Genomic DNA, 19,595 nt, shown 5'->3' on the forward strand with positions numbered 1-19,595 from the left:
TTTTAATCAGAAGACAGGTTGTAGTGATTTTCCAGTACAAGATTATATTTCAAAGCCTCATTTCGTCACCTATAGTAGTTGTCCCCATTGGGTCCATGTATCAGTCTCTAGGGGCTGTTGAGATCCATGCACCAATCTGTAACTCCTCATCGTCCAAAATTAATAAAATAAAATGATTGAGAATACTGAAATATTACTTTATTATAAATCCATTACCAGATATTTCTCATTATTTATAATGGCAGTCTGTGAGCCGCCGTCCTCTCTGCATTTCTGCTATCTGTTCATGAGCTCCGTTCTTAGCTAAGATCTCACCAGTTGTATGAAGGATGCGGATCACTAACAGGTAGAGCAGAGAGGAGGCACCTGTGCATCAAAATCGTGCTGCATGCCACACAAAAATGTGCACAAGGACATGATCCATCGCAGGCCCTCTCCATAAGAGAAGGGAACCCCCATAAACCAATCCCAGTCTCCTTGGGCCAGAATTCTCCTACAAGGGTCTGGGACTAGTGGCCATCCCTCAACCAAAGCTGAAGAAGCACCAATCTTGCTCTAGTTTCCACCTGACTGTCACCCCTTGTTACGCCCAGCCATAAAGTTGTAAAAATGGGAGTAAGTGAAGTATGTGCAAATGTGCCATCACTTAGTGGGCTCCCTACCCCCAGTGAGTTCAAGCACCCCAGGGTCACCCCTCCTGGGGCACGTTTGCACCTCGGGCTTTCAAACATCTAGGCCCATGGTTTCTATCCGGAGGCCTTTGGTTACCTATCATCTGCATAATTGCCAAAGGCATACTCCCTAGGGTCCTTCATGTGATTCTAGTGTACCGGATCACAGGGACTGATAAGAACAGATACCACACTTGATCGTAGCCAAAAGGCTGAGAAGTGGAAGACGGTCATATTTGAATTCAGTTTTCCTTGAGTCGGAGTTGGAGTACTTTGCACCAAACATCTCAAATGTCATGCATTGTTAGATAAATTTAGCTCATCTTTAAACCTCTTGTCTAGAGAGGCTTACAAACGCTCTTGTCTAGAAATTCTACTCCAGATTTCTACACCACCCTTCTACTGGAGGGGCTTTGGGACTTTTTGTGCCTTAAAAAGAATTCAGAGTGATAAAGTAAAGCTCATTAACATTGCTAACCACTTTCCATCTATTGTTCAAAAGGGAAGTGAGAAGTATAAAAAGGCACATTTTCTAACAACTGCAAAAAGAAAAAATTCCAAAGTGCCGGGCTTGATAAATTTCTCCCAAAATCTGCAACCACTTAGGTGCACGATATTGTTGTTCTGCTGTAGTTTGGGTGTTAGACATTTGGGAAGCAGGAGTCTTAGGCCAAGAAGCTGTACTTGAAGTTTACAGACAAATGTAAAGTTGTGAACCTAGTACAAGAAAACAATTTCTGCAGTATGAAATAACTAATTAATCAATTAATAAAACTGCCATAAAAAAATATTGGTTATTGGTAAACATAACTTTAGCAATCAATGCCAATGCTCCTGCCAATGATGCTTCTGCATGTGTTAAACATAATTTGCTGACAGATTTCTCTAAATCAATGCATTTAATTTCTTATCAGCATTTGGTATTTAGAACTTTGGTACACTTTTTATCTGTAAGTTACCTTTATATATGTAAGTAGGAAAAAGAGAACCTTTTATCTTATAAAAATGATTTGTTTTTGCAGGTGAAGACTGGATGAAAGGCTCCCAAGGTCATTAAATTGTAACTTAAAACATAGAAGATAATCAATCACAGCTTTGCAATAACCCATCTGGACATAATCTGGGTGAGATGTCTGCAAGTTCTGAATATGGGAGAGATTTGAAAAACAAATTTAATCTTTCTGTGCACAAAGAAATTCAGAAAGAAGAACAACCATTTTCATATTCTGAAAGAGACAACATGTTTAATGTGTTATCAAGTTTTGCTGAACATCAGAGAAATCCCACAGGAGAGAAGCCTTACTCATGTTCAGAATGTGAGAAAACTTTTACTGCGAAATCACGACTTCTTAAACATCTCAGAATTCACACAAAAGAGAAGCCATTTTCATGTTTAGAATGTGGGAAAAGTTTTAGTCGGAAATCACGACTTGTAGATCATCAGAGAACGCACACAGGAGAAAAGCCATTTTCATGTCAGGAATGTGGAAAGTTGTTTAAGCGTAAACATCATCTAGAACCACATATGAGAAGTCACACAGGAGAGAAGCCATTTTCATGTTCGGAATGTGGGAAGTGGTTTAAGAGTAAACATCATCTTAAGATACACCTGAGAACTCATACTGGGGAGAAGCCATATTCATGTTTAGAATGTGAAAAATATTTTGCTGACAAAGGTTGTCTTGTTAAACATCTCCGAATTCACATTGGGGAGAAGCCATTTTCATGTTCTGAATGTGGGAAGTGTTTTAGCAGAAAATCACGTTTTGAGGAACATCAGAGAATTCACACAGGAGAGAAGCGATTTTCATGTCCTGAATGTGGAAAGTGTTTTACTGACAAATCAAATCTTGTGAAACATCTGAGAACTCACACAGGAGAGAAGCCATTTTCATGTACTGAATGTGGAAAGTGTTTTACTGTGAAATCAACTCTTGTGACACATCTGAGAACTCACACAGGGGAGAAGCCATTTTCATGTACTGAATGTGGAAAGTGTTTTGCTAAAAAATCAAGCTTTGTGAGACACCTGAAAAGTCACACAGGAGAAAAGACATTTTAATATACAGAATGTAGGAAACGTTTTAGCTATGGATCAAGTCTAGTGAGACATCTGAAAACTCTTATGAGGGAGTACCCATTCCCTTAACAGTGATCTCCACAGTACCCCACCTCCTGAACAATGACCTCCAGAGTACCCCTCTGCCTTAGCAGTGACCTCCAAAGTCCCATGCCCCCTTAACAGTAACCTCCACAGTTCCCGCCTCTTTAACAGTGACCTCCCTAGTGGCTCGCCCCCTTAACTACTTCCAGGCCGAGCCATTTACCCCCTTCCTGACCAGGCCTAATTTAGAAAATTTGACATGTCAATTTATGTGGTAATAACTTTGGAATTCTTTTACTCATTCAAGCCATTCAGAGATTGTTTTCTCATGACACATTGTACTTCATGTTAATGGTAAATTTAAGTCAATATGTTTTACCTTTATTTATAAAAAAAAAAAGTTAATTCAAATTTAAAAAATGTCACTGTTTTCTAAATTTGAATCTCTCTGCTTTTAAGACAGATAGTGATGCCTCATAAAATATTCATTAATTAACATTCCCCATATATCTACTTTATGTGGGCATCATTTTGGTAATGTAATTTTAGAAGGTTTAGAATTTTTAAAGCAATATTTGTAATTATAAAATAAAATTTCCAAAGTCAAATTTTTAAGGATCAGTTCAGTTCTGAAGTCAATTTGTGGGGCTTACATAGTGGCAACCCCCAATAAATGACCTATCGAGGGTTAACAGACAAACTTAATATTTATTACCCTGATTCTGCTGTTTAAATAAACACCCCACATGTGGTCGTTAAATGATATAATGGCACATGGCAGGGCGCAGAAGAAAAGGAGCGCCATATGGTTTTTGCAAAAGCAGATTTTGCTGGACTTGTTTTAGATGCCATGTTCCATTTTAAGCCCCCCAGATGCACCCTTACAGTAGAAACTCCCAGAAAGTGCCCCATTTTGGAAACTACGAAATAAGGTGGCAGTTCTGGCACAGTTTTTTTATTTTTACAACATTCATCTGACAGTGTAGTTCATGTGCTATTTTTATACAGCAGGTTATTACAGAGGCAATGATATCAAATATGTCTACTTTCTTTGTTTGTTTCAGTTTTAGATAATAAAGCATTTTTGAAAAAAAATTATGTTTTTGTGTCTCCATTTTCTGAACGCCATATTTTTTTTTATTTTTCTGCCGATCGTCTTGTGCAGGAGCTCATTTTTTGCAGGAAATGTTGACGTTTTTATTGGTACCATTTTGCATACATATGATTTTTTGATCATTCATTATTACACTTTATGGGGCAAGGTGACAAAAAAAATTGTGTTTTTAGCACAGTTTTTATTTATTTATACAGTGTTCATCTGAGGGGTTAGATCATGAGATATTGTAGAGCAGATTGATATGGACGTGGTAATATCTAATATGTATGATTTTTTTATTTTATTTAAGTTTTACACAATATTAGTATTTTTTAAACAAAAAAATGTTTTAGTGTCTCCATAGTCTGAGAGCCATTGTTTTTTTGTTTTTTTTTGACCGATTGTCTTAGTTAGGGTCTCGATTTTTCCAGGATGAGGTGATTATTTGATTGGTACTATTTTGGGGAGCATATGCATTTTTGATCGCTTGGTGTTGCACTTTATGTGATATTAGTTGACAAAAAAGCTTTTTTGCCCGTGTCAATGTTTTTTTTACGGCGTTCACCTGAGGGATTAGGGTTAGGTTAAATTAGGGTTTGCTGAAGTGAGACAACCCCTTTAACAGTAATATCCACCACTCCCTCCCATTTATTAGTGATCTCCCTGTAATGCCATATAAAATGTTCAGTGCTACATAGAACAATAGAGTGCAAAGATGCATCAGGAAATCAGAAGCGGGTAATGACATGTCACCCTAAAAAAACAAACCAAAATAAACAAGGAAAGTAAAACTTTTAAGAAACCATACAGTCTCTAGTAGATCGTCAAACCCGGTCACAATTGCCATGTGTAGGGTTGGAGAGAGAGGGGGAGATCCAGTTTGCGGTGTAAAAACAACTACATCAGCTGAGAGAAAGAAAAACAAAAATAGCAAAAAGTAAAAATATATATAATACGGAGCAAAAAATATGAATTTTATTTAACAGAGGACGTCCAACAGCCACAGCCAAGACATGACTTATTGGATGTCCCAACAAGCAACCAACAGCTCGTATATGGGGGAGTTTTCCGAAGGACTATAACATTTGTTTGTTTCTAGTTATATGGATGGGTCAAGAGTGGAAGAAAGCAGACCCAATGTAGAATGGTGTAGGCAGGTGACCTACCTTACCTGGTTGGCACCATTCTTGGTCAGCGTGGGTGGCTTCTGTTTCTCTGGAGATCTAGATCCCTCTTGTGGCTGGAGTAAGGACCACCTCTCCAGAAGGTTTGTAGCTTGAGATGGAGAAAGTAAAATAAAGTTAGTGCCATTTCTACTGACAATAAGTTTCACTGGGAAACCCCAGCAATATGGGATTCCATTCTCTCTCAGGAATATAGAGAGATATTTCTCTCACCCAGCATGGGTATATGTAAAGAAAGACCCCCAAAACACACTGAGTATGGCGATACCACATGTGTGACACTTTTTTTCAGCCTAGATGCGCAAAGGGGCCAAAATTCCCTTTAGGAGGGCATTTTTAGACATTTGGATCCCAGACTTCTTCTCACGCTTTAGGGCCCCTAAAATGCCAGGGCAGTATAAATACCCCACATGTGACCCCATTTTTGAAAGAAGACACCCCAAGGTATTCAGTGAGGGGCATGGGGAGTTCAAATAAATTTTCTTTATTTTTTGGGGGGCACAAGTTAGCGGAAATTGATTTTTTTGTTTTTTCTCACAAAGTCTCCCTTTCCGATAACTTGGGACAAAAAGTTCAATCTTTCATGGACTCAATATGCCCCTCAGCAAATACATTGGGGTGTCTTCTTTCCGAAATAGGGTCACATGTGGGGTATTTATACTGCCCTGGCATTTTAGGGGCCCTAAAGCGTGAGAAGAAGTCTGGAATATAAATGTCTAAAAAATTTTACACATTTGGATTCCGTGAGGGGTATGGTGAGTTCATGTGAGATTTTATTTTTTGTCACAAGTTAGTGGAATATAAGACTTTGTAAGAAAAAAATAAAATAATCAATTTCCGCTAACTTGTGCCAAAAAAATGTCTGAATAGAGCCTTACAGGGGGGTGATCAATGACAGGGGGGTGATCAATGACAGGGGGGTGATCAGGGAGTCTATATGGGGTGATCACCCCCCTGTAAGGCTCCATTCAGACGTCTGTATGTGTTTTGCGGATCCGATCCGTGGATTCGCAAAACACATACGGACCGCTGAATGGAGCCTTACAGGGGGGTGATCAATGACAGGGGGGTGATCAGGGAGTCTATATGGGGTGATCACCCCCCTCTAAGGCTCCATTCAGACGTCCGTATGTGTTTTGGGGATCCGCGGATCCATGGATCGGATCCGCAAAACACATACGGACGTCTGAATGGAGCCTTACGGGGGGTGATCAATGACAGGGGGGTGATCAGGGAGTCTATATGGGGTGATCACCCCCCTGTAATTGATAACCCCCCTGTAAGGCTCCATTCAGACGTCCGTATGTGTTTTGTGGATCCACAGACACCGCGGATCCGCAAAAGACATATAGACATCTGAATGGAGCCTTCCAGGGGGGTAATCAATGACAGGGGGGTTATCAGCACTCCGATCCCCTCTCGACGGAGGGCCCCCACCCCCACTCACTAAGAACTAAGAATATAATGCCCAGAAAAATAGAGGAAAACAGAAAATATAAAAACAGAAAAGAATTGAAATAGAAAATAATCTAAGCTGTAGAGAAATTCGAGACTGAGCCATAAGTTATAATTTTAATATAATTTTTATATAAGTTTTATTGCAAATTTTTTATATATTTAATAAATATGACATATAACCAATGATTTGTTTTATAAAATTCGTACAAAAATTTAATTCGTACGATAATTTTAGGAAATTCGTATGATATATTTTTAGGGATCCCTAATTGTATAAATTTTAACTGCAAGGAAAATTTTTGTATGATATAGCTATATACATAAGATTATTTGCATGAGAATTTTCGCATAAAAAGTGCACTGAAATATAAGAAAAAAACACAGCTAAAGGAGGATAAATTATCCACATTTTAGGAGATCCTGACCAGACTTTGTGAGGAACTTCAATTAGAAGAAAGGGTGGGACCTATAAGGATATAGAAGTAGGAATTGAGGATCTCAAAAACCAGCTACTGAGGAAGAGGTACGCAACCTCGAAACGCGTATAGCAGGAGTGGATGAGATCCTTATACTGATAAGACGTCTTACAGCATTGCAATCAGTAAAAAACTATTGCGAAAAACCAACAGGAATATTGCCAGAAAAATCTTATAAACGGAGGTTGGTACCGCCTCCGGAACTCGAATTAATTCAATTACACCAAACTCAGGTTACGTGGAACGCCTTGACGCTCCGACGCTCCGATCACGTGACACGCCATCTACACGTGGGACGCTGAACAGAGACCGAAAGGAAACCTGAAGGACAACGCAACAACATTCCAGAGTGGAAGCACAAATACCTTACGGTGTATAAGAAGAGGGGTGAGTGAATTGACTAGTAGTGGGACGCCACCACAGTCATATACAGAAACAAGCGGAACACCAAGCAGTAAGTGAATAATAATATACTGCATGCAACCAACCCCTAAATAATCCCCGATAATAATCCACTATACAAGCGAGACCTACTTACCTAACTAGACATTTAAAGGTTGATGAACATTGAATAAGTGCGCTGCTTAAATTGCACTTTATCAACTATATCCTATCAATTGCACTTTCTTAAACGTGGAAGATTTTAAAGGGATTTTATGAAATCTATGTGAATAATATTATTTTTTCAAAACCTCCAGGAACTTTATTTGAACATTTTAGTAATTTATTTTTAGTAATATTGAGGTATATTGTCATATACAATTGGGAATAATGCTTTTAAATGTATGTAATTAATTGATAGTACTTGTTTTATTAAATATGTTGTATCCAATGTGCAGTACCAGATATTGAGTGCCCACTATACACATCTATTTATTGATCAAGGAGTCTATATGGGGTGATCAGGGGGATAATAAGGGGTTAATAAGTGACGGGGGGGTGTAGTGTAGTGTGGTGTTTGGTGCTACTTTACAGAGCTGCCTGTGTCCTCTGGTGGTCGATCCAAGCAAAAGGGACCACCAGAGGACCAGGTAGCAGGTATATTAGACGCTGTTATCAAAACAGCATCTAATAGACCTTTTAGGGGTTAAAAAAATTGCATCTACAGTCTGCCAGCGAACGATCGCCGTTGGCAGGCTGTAGATCAGGTACAAGTCCAACTACAGCGCAGGCATAACGATTTAATAGCCTGTTAGCTGTTATACTGCTACCTCGCCACTAACAATACTTGTCCTAGTGGCATATACACTCACCTAAAGAATTATTAGGAACACCATACTAATACGGTGTTGGACCCCCTTTTGCCTTCAGAACTGCCTTAATTCTATGTGGCATTCATTCAACAAGGTGCTGATAGCATTCTTTAGAAATGTTGGCCCATATTGATAGGATAGCATCTTGCAGTTGATGGAGATTTGAGGGATGCACATCCAGGGCACGAAGCTCCCGTTCCACCACATCCCAAAGATGCTCTATTGGGTTGAGATCTGGTGACTGTGGGGCTATTTTAGTACAGTGAACTCAATGTCATGTTCAAGAAACCATTTTTACAGTCTTCAACAGTCCAGTTTTGGTGCTCGTGCAAATTGTAGCCTCTTTTTCCTATTTGTAGTGGAGATGAGTGGTACCCGGTGGGGTCTTCTGCTGTTGTAGCCCATCCGCCTCAAGGTTGTGCGTGTTGTGGCTTCACAAATGCTTTGCTGCATACCTCGGTTGTAACGAGTGGTTATTTCAGTCAACGTTGCTCTTCTATCAGCTTGAATCAGTTGGCCCATTCTCCTCTGACCTCTAGCATCAACAAGGCATTTTCGCCCACAGGACGGCCGCATACTGGAGGTTTTTCCCTTTTCACACCATTCTTTGTAAACCCTAGAAATGGTTGTGCGTGAAAATCCCAGTAACTGAGCAGATTGTGAAATACTCAGACCGGCCCGTCTGGCACCAACAACCATGCCACGCTCAAAATTGCTTAAATCACCTTTCTTTCCCATTCTGACATTCAGTTTGGAGTTCAGGAGATTGTCTAGGACCACAACCCTACATGCATTGAAGCAACTGCCATGTGATTGGTTGACTAGATAATCACATTAATGAGAAATAGAACAGGTGTTCCTAATAATTCTTTAGGTGAGTGTATACTGCGCAACACCAGCGAGTTCTATTTGGGAGAACCAGTTTATCAATTTTTATTATTGTATTATTGAATACTGCACTATTGAAGTTTTTATATGTCCTTTTATATTGGGCGCCCAATTCGATATTTCTAGATTTATGCATTTATGTACAATATTGTTGTTCATTAAATCATTATAATATACTACAGTGTTCAGCCATATTCCATATAGAGAGTGCCTGCTATATTTTTACTTACTACTAGTTTACCATTGGATAGGGTGATCCATACAGCAGTTTTGCACCTCACTCATTTTTTCTGAATAGTGGAGCCACCTTTCAAATTACAACCCAAGTCTTATAATCTGTTCTACTGGATATAATAAGGAGTATGTCATATATGTGAATTATAGATGGAGAGTCATGTGGTTGTAGGTCTGGATGGAATGTATCTCATCAGGATGTAAAATGCTCATTGTTTACACTGATTCTCACATGAAAAGGTCTCGGAGTATCCCAGGAATCTCTTACAGATGCTAAATAGGAGTGTGAACAATAGGTCTCTACCCTGCCAATACAATGTGTAAATGAAGGACCATCTCAGGAGGCCAGAAAATGCTAAACTTTTGATTCTTCCATTGTATATGGTAATGAGGGAAGCCAGATCTGATGATGAAAGTTTTCAATGATTAATTATAAAGGTGGGACTGGGCGTCTCCCGGGGGAAGAGGAGGAGCAGATAGTTATAGCCACCAAAGAGGTATAAAAGACCCAAGCATGGCTCAGAAAGCTAGAATTTACCAAGGGAATTTAGTAGGATCACTGACTTGCTGAGGAGAAGACAGTGACTGGAGATCTAGTCCTGAGTGTGTGGAGGGTCCATGTCTGGTAAGTGTCACTGAACTGACTGTAAATGGAGGAAATTATAAGATATTGTAATCTGTGCTGTGTATAAGGACAATGTCTCTCTGTCTGTAATGTCTCCTGTGTATGTCTCCATATAACTCCCATCATAACGGGACCCTGATTTTCCACCGTTTACAATACACATTTTCTACACTTCTTCTTGTATTTCATTTATTGCCCTGAACCTTAGAATCAGACCCAGTAAGAGGGAGGAAATTCTGAGCCAACCCAAAAACAAAACCAATAACCCCAAAGAAAAGTGGGAGACACACATATAAAATATATGTAATTTATTGAGACATGATCACATAACAATCACAGAACAATATATGAAACATAAGGCACAAGTGTACAGGAGGGGGGGGAGACCTCATGTAAGGAGGTCAGATACAACCTCTCTCCCAAACACCCAACTGGCAGGGAAAAAGATGTCACAGCACTAGGTATACATCAGCATGAAAATTGTGAGAACTGTAGGTTCATTCAAAGTAACATGTACTGGTGTATGTATGTCGCATGCACAGAAAGATAAATGAAAAAATGTACAAATAGCACAAGGCAAACTAGCCCACCCAAAAACCTGGGATGGCCGCATAAGGTATGCACATAGCCATTGAACTGTACATTACAGACAGAGGCAAGTGTGCCAAGTGCAGGTGGCAATAGAGATATAAAAAGAAATGTAAACTAACTGAGCAAAACAACAAAACATGTATTACAGTGCTCCAGACTAAAAAAGAATACCTAGTAGTCATTGGCTCCTGAACTGAAAAATGTAGTCGCCAAATCAAATTTTTAGTCGCCAAATCGAAACCGAATCAAAATTTTGGTATCGTGACAACGCTACGCCGATCAGATCGGCGTAGGGTTGTTTTGATACCAAAATTTTGATTCGCTTTCGTCACCATAAAAAAGTATTGCGATACTCAATACCGCGCAAAAAGAAAAAACACCAAAAAAAGCTGCGTGCATTTCGCATTTTATGAAACATTCGGCCCATAATAGAACAGTCCTATCCTATTTTTTGGGGTGACAAGGTGACTAAAAAATGGCGAATGCTCACCGCATAGGAGATATTATTTTATAATTTAATAGTTTGGACAGTGCTATGTAATATGTTTATTTATTGTTTATATAGTTTATATGTAAAATTGGGAAAGGCGGGATTTAAACTTAATATTTTAGGCTACTTTCACACTAGCGTTTTTCTTTTCCGGCATAGAGTTCCGTCCTGGGGGCTATATACCAGAAAAGAACTGATCAGTTTTATCCCCATGCATTCTGAATGGAGAGCGATCAGTTCAGGATGCATCAGGACGTCTTCAGTTCAGTCATTTTGACTGATCAGGCAAAAGAGAAAACCGCAGCATGCTAAAGTTTTATCTCCGGCGAAAAAAACTGAAGATTTGCCTGAATGCCGGAGCCAGCATTTTTTCCCATAGGAATTTATTAGTGCCGGATCTGGCATTCAAAATACCGGAATGCACCCGCACTAAATCCGGACCCATGCGGCTGTGCACATGAGCGGTGATTTTCACACATAACTTGTGCGTTGCGTGAAAATCGCAGCATGCTCTATGTTGTGTGTTTTTCAGTATAATAAACATTGATGGCGCAGTGCGCCCCCTTAATATAACAAACATTGGTGGCGCAGTGCGCCCCTAACACCCCAGTATAATAAACATTGGTGGCGCAGTGTGCCCCCCCCCTCAATATAATAAACATTGGTGGCGCAGTGCACACCCCAGTATAATAAACATTGGGGAGCGCAGTGTGCCCCCCTCAATATAATAAACATTGGTGGCGCAGTGCGCACCCCCTAACACCCCAGTATAATAAACATTGGTGGCGCAGTGTGCCCCCCCTCAATATAATAAACATTGGTGGCGCAGTGCACACCCCAGTATAATAAACATTGGGGAGCGCAGTGTGCCCCCCTCAATATAATAAACATTGGTGGCGCAGTGCGCACCCCCCAACACCCCAGTATAATAAACATTGGTGGCGCAGTGTGCCCCCCCTCAATATAATAAACATTGGTGGCGCAGTGCACACCCCAGTATAATAAACATTGGGGAGCGCAGTGTGCCCCCCTCAATATAATAAACATTGGTGACGCAGTGCGCACCCCCCAAACACCCCAGTATAATAAACATTGGGGGGCGCAGTGTGCCCCCCTCAATATAATAAACATTGGTGGCGCAGTGCGCACCCCCCAACACCCCAGTATAATAAACATTGGTGGCGCAGTGTGCCCCCCCTCAATATAATAAACATTGGTGGCGCAGTGCACACCCCAGTATAATAAACATTGGGGAGCGCAGTGTGCCCCCCTCAATATAATAAACATTGGTGACGCAGTGCGCACCCCCCAAACACCCCAGTATAATAAACATTGGGGGGCGCAGTGTGCCCCCCCTCAATACAATAAACATTGGTGGCGCAGTGCGCACCCCCCAACACCCCAGTATAATAAACATTGGTGGCGCAGTGTGCCCCCCCTCAATATAATAAACATTGGTGGCGCAGTGCGCCCCTCTCCCTCAATATAATGAACATTGGTGGCGCAGTGGGCAGTGCCAATGAGGGTTAAAAATAAAATAAAAAATTAACTCACCTCCTCAAATTGATCGTCTCATGTTCTTTCTTCAGGACCTGTCAAAGGACCTGTGGTGACATCACTGTGCTCATCACATGATACATCACATGATTCATCACCATGATAATGGACCATGTGATGAGCTCAGTGACGTCACCACAGGTCCTGAAGAAAGAACAGGAGACCGGCAGCTATGTGATCAACTGGAGGAGGTGAGTTAATTTTTTAAAATTATTTTTTAACCCTCATTGGCACTTCCCACTGAGCCACCAATGTTTCTTATATTGGGGTCTTGGTGGGGGGGGGCGCACTGTGCCACCAATGTTTCTTATATTGGTGTGTTGGTGGGGGGTTGCGCACTGTGCCACCAATGTTTCTTATACTGGGGTGTTGGGGGGGCACACTGTGCCACCAATGTTTCTTATACAGGGGTGTTGGGGGGGCACACTGTGCCACCAATGTTTCTTATACTGGGGTGTTGGGGGGGGCACACTGTGCCACCAATGATTCTTATACTGGGGTGTTGGGGGGGGCACACTGTACAGGTAGTCTAAGAAAGAATCGAATGAGTCACTAACTAAGTCGGATCTTTAGATTCTTTTAATCTGTGACACATTCGATTCTTTCTTAGACTCCCTCCTGTACAGTGTGTGACTCAGAGCTGCTAGTGCTTGCCTTGCCTCAGCTCTGATTAGTTGGTGGGCGGGGAGGGGCGGGGCTGGCAGAAGCAGCTTCCACTCTAGGATCAGATTACACTCCTCCCGAGCCCCTCCCCTCCCTGCTGCCAGCGGCTCTGTGTGCTGTGACGGAGCTGACTCAGACTGAGAAGAACATCGGCGGCGGGGCAGAGAACTATCAGCTCCTGTGCCCGTCGCTGTTCAACTGCAGAGCTGCCGCGGAGGGTCTAGTCGCAAATGGCGACAAGACTAAAAAGTCTTGTCGCCATTTGTAAATTCTAAGTCGCATTGGCGACCATTTTGGTCGCCATCTGGAGCCCTGTATTACCCATGATATGCTGGACCCAGAGCGTGTGACCAAAGGCTGCACCTCAACGTACGTTTCACCTGGAGAGGCTTCGTCAGGAGGTAAAGTAACAAACTGAGTTCGTCCTTAAATGGTGTGGTCCACAGCTGGCAGCTGATTAGCGCATCCGCCCAGTGTTGCAGGGATGACATCATAAAGACGCGCCACCCAGCTTGCAGAGCAAGGCGAGGCACGCCCACCGCGTCACATGACCAGACCAGGAGGAGGGAGGGAGCCGCATCTGACATCACGCAGCCACACCTCCCCGCCCCGTGTCCGATCACATGACACGCACGTCGGCCGGCCCTGAGAAGGCCAGGTATAGGAGCGTCACTACAATGCCAGCCAGACAGCGCACCAGAGCGATGCGCATATGCCAGGTGGAGACAATGTATAGAGGACAGTGGAAAGATAACCACATATAAAGGACAATATATGGGGGGCAAAAAGATCAAAATTGCCAATAGTCAGCTCAATCGTACAGCATATCAGAGTAATATATACAGGCAGAGCAGCATAGTATAGAGCCCCCTATAGCCTTCACTATTAACGATATATGCACAACCCCATTAAAAAAAACTTCTATATTGCTATGACACAAAAAAAAAAATTTAGGCAAAATACTTAATTTTACAGCCGTTGCTGCATGTCAGTGTGAGATACAAGTTTTAGATACCACTGTCATATTCTGTTATTAAAAAAAACACCCATTTTGGGCAACATACTTAATTTGCGGCCTTGTCTGCATCTGTCAGTGTGAGATACACCCTTTAGATACCGCTGTGCTATTCTGTTATAAAAAAAACCACCCTTTTTTGGGCAACATACTTAATTTGCGGCCTTGTCTGCATCTGTCAGTGTGAGATATACCCTTTAGATACCGCTTTCATATTCTGTTATCAAAAAAACACCCTTTATGGGCAACATACTTAATTTGCGGCCCTGTCTAGATCCGTTAGTTTGATATACACCCTTTACATACTGCTTTGCTATTTCTGTTATAAAAAAAACACCCTTTTTGGGTGAAATACTTAATTTGCGGCCTTGTCTGCATCTGTTCGTGTAAGATACGCGCTTTAGATACCGCTGTGCTATTCTGCTATAAAAAAAACACCCTTTTTGGGCAAAGTACTGAATATTACAGCCTTTACTGCATCTCTGATTGTTAAAAACAAGTTTGAAATACTTCAATAATTTTCTGGCTTTTAAAAAACACCCATTTTTGGCAATACCCTCCATCTGGGTCCTCTGCCGCATTAGTCAGTGTGCAATTTAAGCTACAAATACAGCTATAATTTTTGGGCAAAATACTCATTTTCCGGCTATGTCTGCATCTACTAGTGTGATATACACGCTTTAGATACTGCTGTGCTATTTTGTTATTAAAAAACACACTTTTTGGGCAAAATACTTCCCAGGAATCTCTTACAGATAATAAAAATAGGAGTATGAACAATAGGTCTCTACCCTGCAAATACAATGTGTAAATGAAGGGCCATCTCTGGAGGCCAGAAAATGCTAAACTGGTTGATGAGAAGGTGGGGACAGTATTCTTCTATTACATATTGTAATGAGGGAAGCCAGATCTAATTTAAAAAGTTTCATGATTATCAAGGTGGGACTGGGCGCTTCCTGTGGGGGAAGAGGAGGAGCAGATAGCTATAGCCACCAAAGGAGTATAAAAGACCCAAGCATGGAAAAGACCCAAGCATGGAAAGCTAGAATTCACCAAGGGAATTTACTTGGATCACTAACTTGCTGAGGAGAAGACATTGACTGGAGATCAAGTCCTGAGTGTGTGGAGGGTCCATGTCTGGTAAGTGTCACTGAACTGACTGTAAGTGTATGGAATTATAAGATATTGTAATCTGTGCTGTGTATAAGGACAATGTGTCTCTGTCTGTAATGTCTCCTGTGTATGTCTCCATGTAGATCTCCATATATCTCCCATCATAACTGGACACGGATTTTCCACCGTTTACAATACACATTTTCTACACTTCTTCTTGTATTTCATTTCTTGCTCTGAACCTTAGAATCAGACCCAGTAAGAGGGAGGGAATTCTTACAATGGGAATAACTCTTTCCTGGAGGTTCAGTGATGGCAGCAGTGACTGGTGATTGTCCGCACAGTAGTGTGTAAGTGATTGTACACGCAGTGTCCATACATGTGATAGTACATACCTGTAACTGTGCAGGAAACACGGACAATCGCCAATCCTGACTGCCATCACTGGACCACACCAAATAACCAATAATAGATGGAAAGAGGCTTAGTGATAGGGATAATCTATAATTTATTGTCTGGTTTGTTCACATGTTATTTTTACAGTAGATACTTTTATTGCCAGCACCTCTATGGGTATCTGTATATAGTTTTATAATGAAGGTCTCTATACAGAAAGCACCCATAACAGTGTATACAGGGACTTAACTATAGGGGGTGCAGAGGTAGCAGTCACTATCAGGCCCAGGAGCCTGAAGGGGCCCAAAGACCCTTGTGCCACATAAGAAGACACTGGCATTTTTGAAAGTGCATGCTGCTCAAGTTACACCTTTGGCTGGAGGGAAGGGATTAGGTCAAGAATTTTGCCTGAGGCACGAAGGCTATGTGCTTCCCTGCCCCTGGCCACAAAGCACTGAGGGAAGAGGGGCCCAAGCTAAACTCTTACACCAGGGCCCATGAGCCTTCAGCTACGACTCTGAGTGTATATACTGTAGTCCCAAAATAAACAATTGCACATTATAATTAAAAATAGCCAGAAAGCAGCTCAAAATGTTGCCTTTTCATTTAAATGAATTATTAAGAACAGGAGCTACTGAAGGACAATCTCCCAATTTGGAATTATATAAAACTAAGGTAAAAAGTAAATGACGAAATGGGCTTCATGGTGATAATTATTACTAATATTATTATTAATTGATTTAGATTCCATCCTGGCACTAGAACAATCTGAAATAAAATGTTATAAAATGGCGTAAATAACCAATTTTAATCAGAAAACAGGTTGTAGTGATTTTCCAGTACAACATTATATTTCAAAGCCTCATTTCGTCACCTATAGTAGTTGTCCCCATTGGGTCCATGTATCAGTCTCTAGGGGCTGTTGGGATCCATGCACCAATCTGTAACTCCTCATCGTCCAAAATTAATAAAATAAAATGATTGAGAATACTGAAATATTACTTTATTTTAAATCCATTACCAGATATTTCTAATTATTTATAATGGCAGTCTGTGAGCCGCCGTCCTCTCTGCATTTCTGCTATCTCTTCATGAGCTCCGTTCCTAGCTAAGATCTCACCAGTTGTATGAAGGATGCGGATCACTAACAGGTAGAGCAGAAAGGAGGCACCCGTGCATCAAAATCGTGCTGCGTGCCACACAAAAATGTGCACAAGGACATGATCCATCGCAGGCCCTCTCCATAAGAGAAGGGAACCCCCATAAACCAATCCCAGTCACCTTGGGTCAGAATGCTCCTACAAGGGTCTGAGACTAGTGGCCATCCCTCAACTAAAGCTGAAGAAGCACCAATCTTGCTCTAGTTTCCACCTGACTGTCACCCCTTGTTACGCCCAGCCATAAAGTTGGCAAAGATAGAGGTGAGCACGCTCAAAAGTGAAGTATGTGCAAATGTGCCATCACTTAGTGGGCTCCCTACCCCCAGTGAGTTCAAGCACCCCAGGGTCACCCCTCCTGGGGCACGTTTGCACCTCGGGCTTTCAAACATCTAGGCCCATGGTTTCTATCCGGAGGCCTTTGGTTACCTATCATCTGCATAATTGCCAAAGGCATACTCCCTATGGTCCTTCATGTGATTCTAGTGTACCGGATCACAGGGACTGATAAGAACAGATACCACACTTGATCGTAGCCAAAAGGCAGAGAAGTGGAAGACGGTCATATTTGAATTCAGTTTTCCTTGAGTCGGAGTTGGAGTACTTTGCACCAAACATCTCAAAAGTCATGCATTGTTAGATAAATTTAGCTCATCTTTAAACCTCTTGTCTAGAGAGGCTTGCAAACGCTCTTGTCTAGAAATTCTACTTCAGATTTCTACACCACCCTTCTACTGGAGGGGCTTTGGGACTTTTTGTGCCTTAAAAAGAATTCAGAGTGATAAAGTAAAGCTCATTAACATTGCTAACCACTTTCCATCTATTGTTCAAAAGTGAAGAGAGAAGTATAAAAAGACAAAAAGGCACATTTTCTAACAACTGCAAAAAGAAAAAATTCCAAAGTGCCGGGCTTGATAAATTTCTCCCAAAATCTGCAACCACTTAGGTGCACGATATTGTTGTTCTGCTGTAGTTTGGGTGTTAGACATTTGGCAAGCAGGAGCCTTAGGCCAAGAAGCTGTACTTGAAGTTTACAGACAAATGTAAAGTTGTGAACCTAGTACAAGAGAACAATTTCTGCAGTATGTAATAACTAATTAATCAATTAATAAAACTGCCATAAAAAAATATTGGATATTGGTGCAGAGTAAACATAACTTTAGCAATCAATGCCAATGCTCCTGCCAATTATGCTTCTGCATGTGTTAGAATTTGCTGACAGATTTCTCTAAATCAATGCATTTAATTTCTTATTAGCATTTAGTATTTAGAACTTTGGTACACTTTTTATCTGTAAGTTACCTTTATATATGTAAGTAGGAAAAATAGAACCTTTTATCTTATAAAAATGATTTGTTTTTGCAGGTGAAGACTGGATGAAAGGCTCCCAAGGTCATTCAATTGTAACTTAAAACATAGAAGATAATCAATCACAGCTTTGCAATAACCCATCTGGACATAATCTGGGTGAGATGTCTGCAAGTTCTGAATATGGGAGAGATTTGAAAAACAAATTTAATCTTTCTGTGCACAAAGAAATTCAGAAAGAAGAACAACCATTTTCATGTTCTGAAAGAGACAACATGTTTAATGTGTTATCAAGTTTTGCTGAACATCAGAGAAATCCCACAGGAGAGAAGCCTTACTCATGTTCAGAATGTGAGAAAACTTTTACTGCGAAATCACGACTTCTTAAACATCTCAGAATTCACACAAAAGAGAAGCCATTTTCATGTTTAGAATGTGGGAAAAGTTTTAGTCGGAAATCACAACTTGTAGATCATCAGAGAACTCACACAGGAGAAAAGCCATTTTCATGTCAGGAATGTGGAAAGTTGTTTAAGCGTAAACATCATCTAGAACCACATATGAGAAGTCACACAGGAGAAAAGCCATTTTCATGTTCGGAATGTGGGAAGTGGTTTAAGAGTAAACATCATCTTAAGATACACCTGAGAACTCATACTGGGGAGAAGCCATATTCATGTTTAGAATGTGAAAAATATTTTGCTGACAAAGGTTGTCTTGTTAAACATCTCCAAATTCACATTGGGGAGAAGCCATTTTCATGTTCTGAATGTGGGAAGTGTTTTAGCAGAAAATCACGTTTTGAGGAACATCAGAGAATTCACACAGGAGAGAAGCGATTTTCATGTCCTGAATGTGGAAAGTGTTTTACTGAGAAATCAAATCTTGTGAAACATCTGAGAACTCACACAGGAGAGAAGCCATTTTCATGTACTGAATGTGGAAAGTGTTTTACTGTGAAATCAACTCTTGTGACACATCTGAGAACTCACACAGGGGAGAAGCCATTTTTGTGTACTGAATGTGGAAAGTGTTTTGCTAAAAAATCAAGCTTTGTGAGACACCTGAAAAGTCACACAGGAGAAAAGACATTTTAATATACAGAATGTAGGAAACGTTTTAGCTATGGATCAAGTCTAGTGAGACATCTGAAAACTCTTATGAGGGAGTACCCATTCCCTTAACAGTGATCTCCACAGTACCCCACCTTCTGAACAATGACCTCCAGAGTACCCCTCTGCCTTAGCAGTGACCTCCAAAGTCCCATGCCCCCTTAACAGTAACCTCCAAAGTTCCCGCCTCTTTAACAGTGGCCT

General features: G+C 41.0%; 1 protein-coding gene and 1 pseudogene across 1 annotated transcript; one reads left to right on the forward strand and one right to left on the reverse strand.

Annotated features, from left to right (window-relative positions):
- Window positions 1-801: 801 nt before the first annotated feature.
- Window positions 802-895, reverse strand: LOC122933600 (annotated as a pseudogene).
- A 905-nt stretch (window positions 896-1,800) lies between these two features.
- On the forward strand, window positions 1,801-19,376 carry LOC122931803 (zinc finger protein 845-like). The gene is made up of 4 exons (XM_044285861.1): window positions 1,801-2,729; window positions 4,971-5,138; window positions 17,646-17,757; window positions 18,408-19,376. Exons 1-4 carry the CDS (start codon window positions 1,801-1,803, stop codon window positions 19,374-19,376), a joined length of 2,178 nt encoding a protein of 725 aa, XP_044141796.1.
- Window positions 19,377-19,595: the final 219 nt, after the last annotated feature.

The sequence above is a fragment of the Bufo gargarizans genome, chromosome 3 (assembly GCF_014858855.1).
Source record: "Bufo gargarizans isolate SCDJY-AF-19 chromosome 3, ASM1485885v1, whole genome shotgun sequence".
NCBI lineage: Eukaryota > Metazoa > Chordata > Amphibia > Anura > Bufonidae > Bufo > Bufo gargarizans.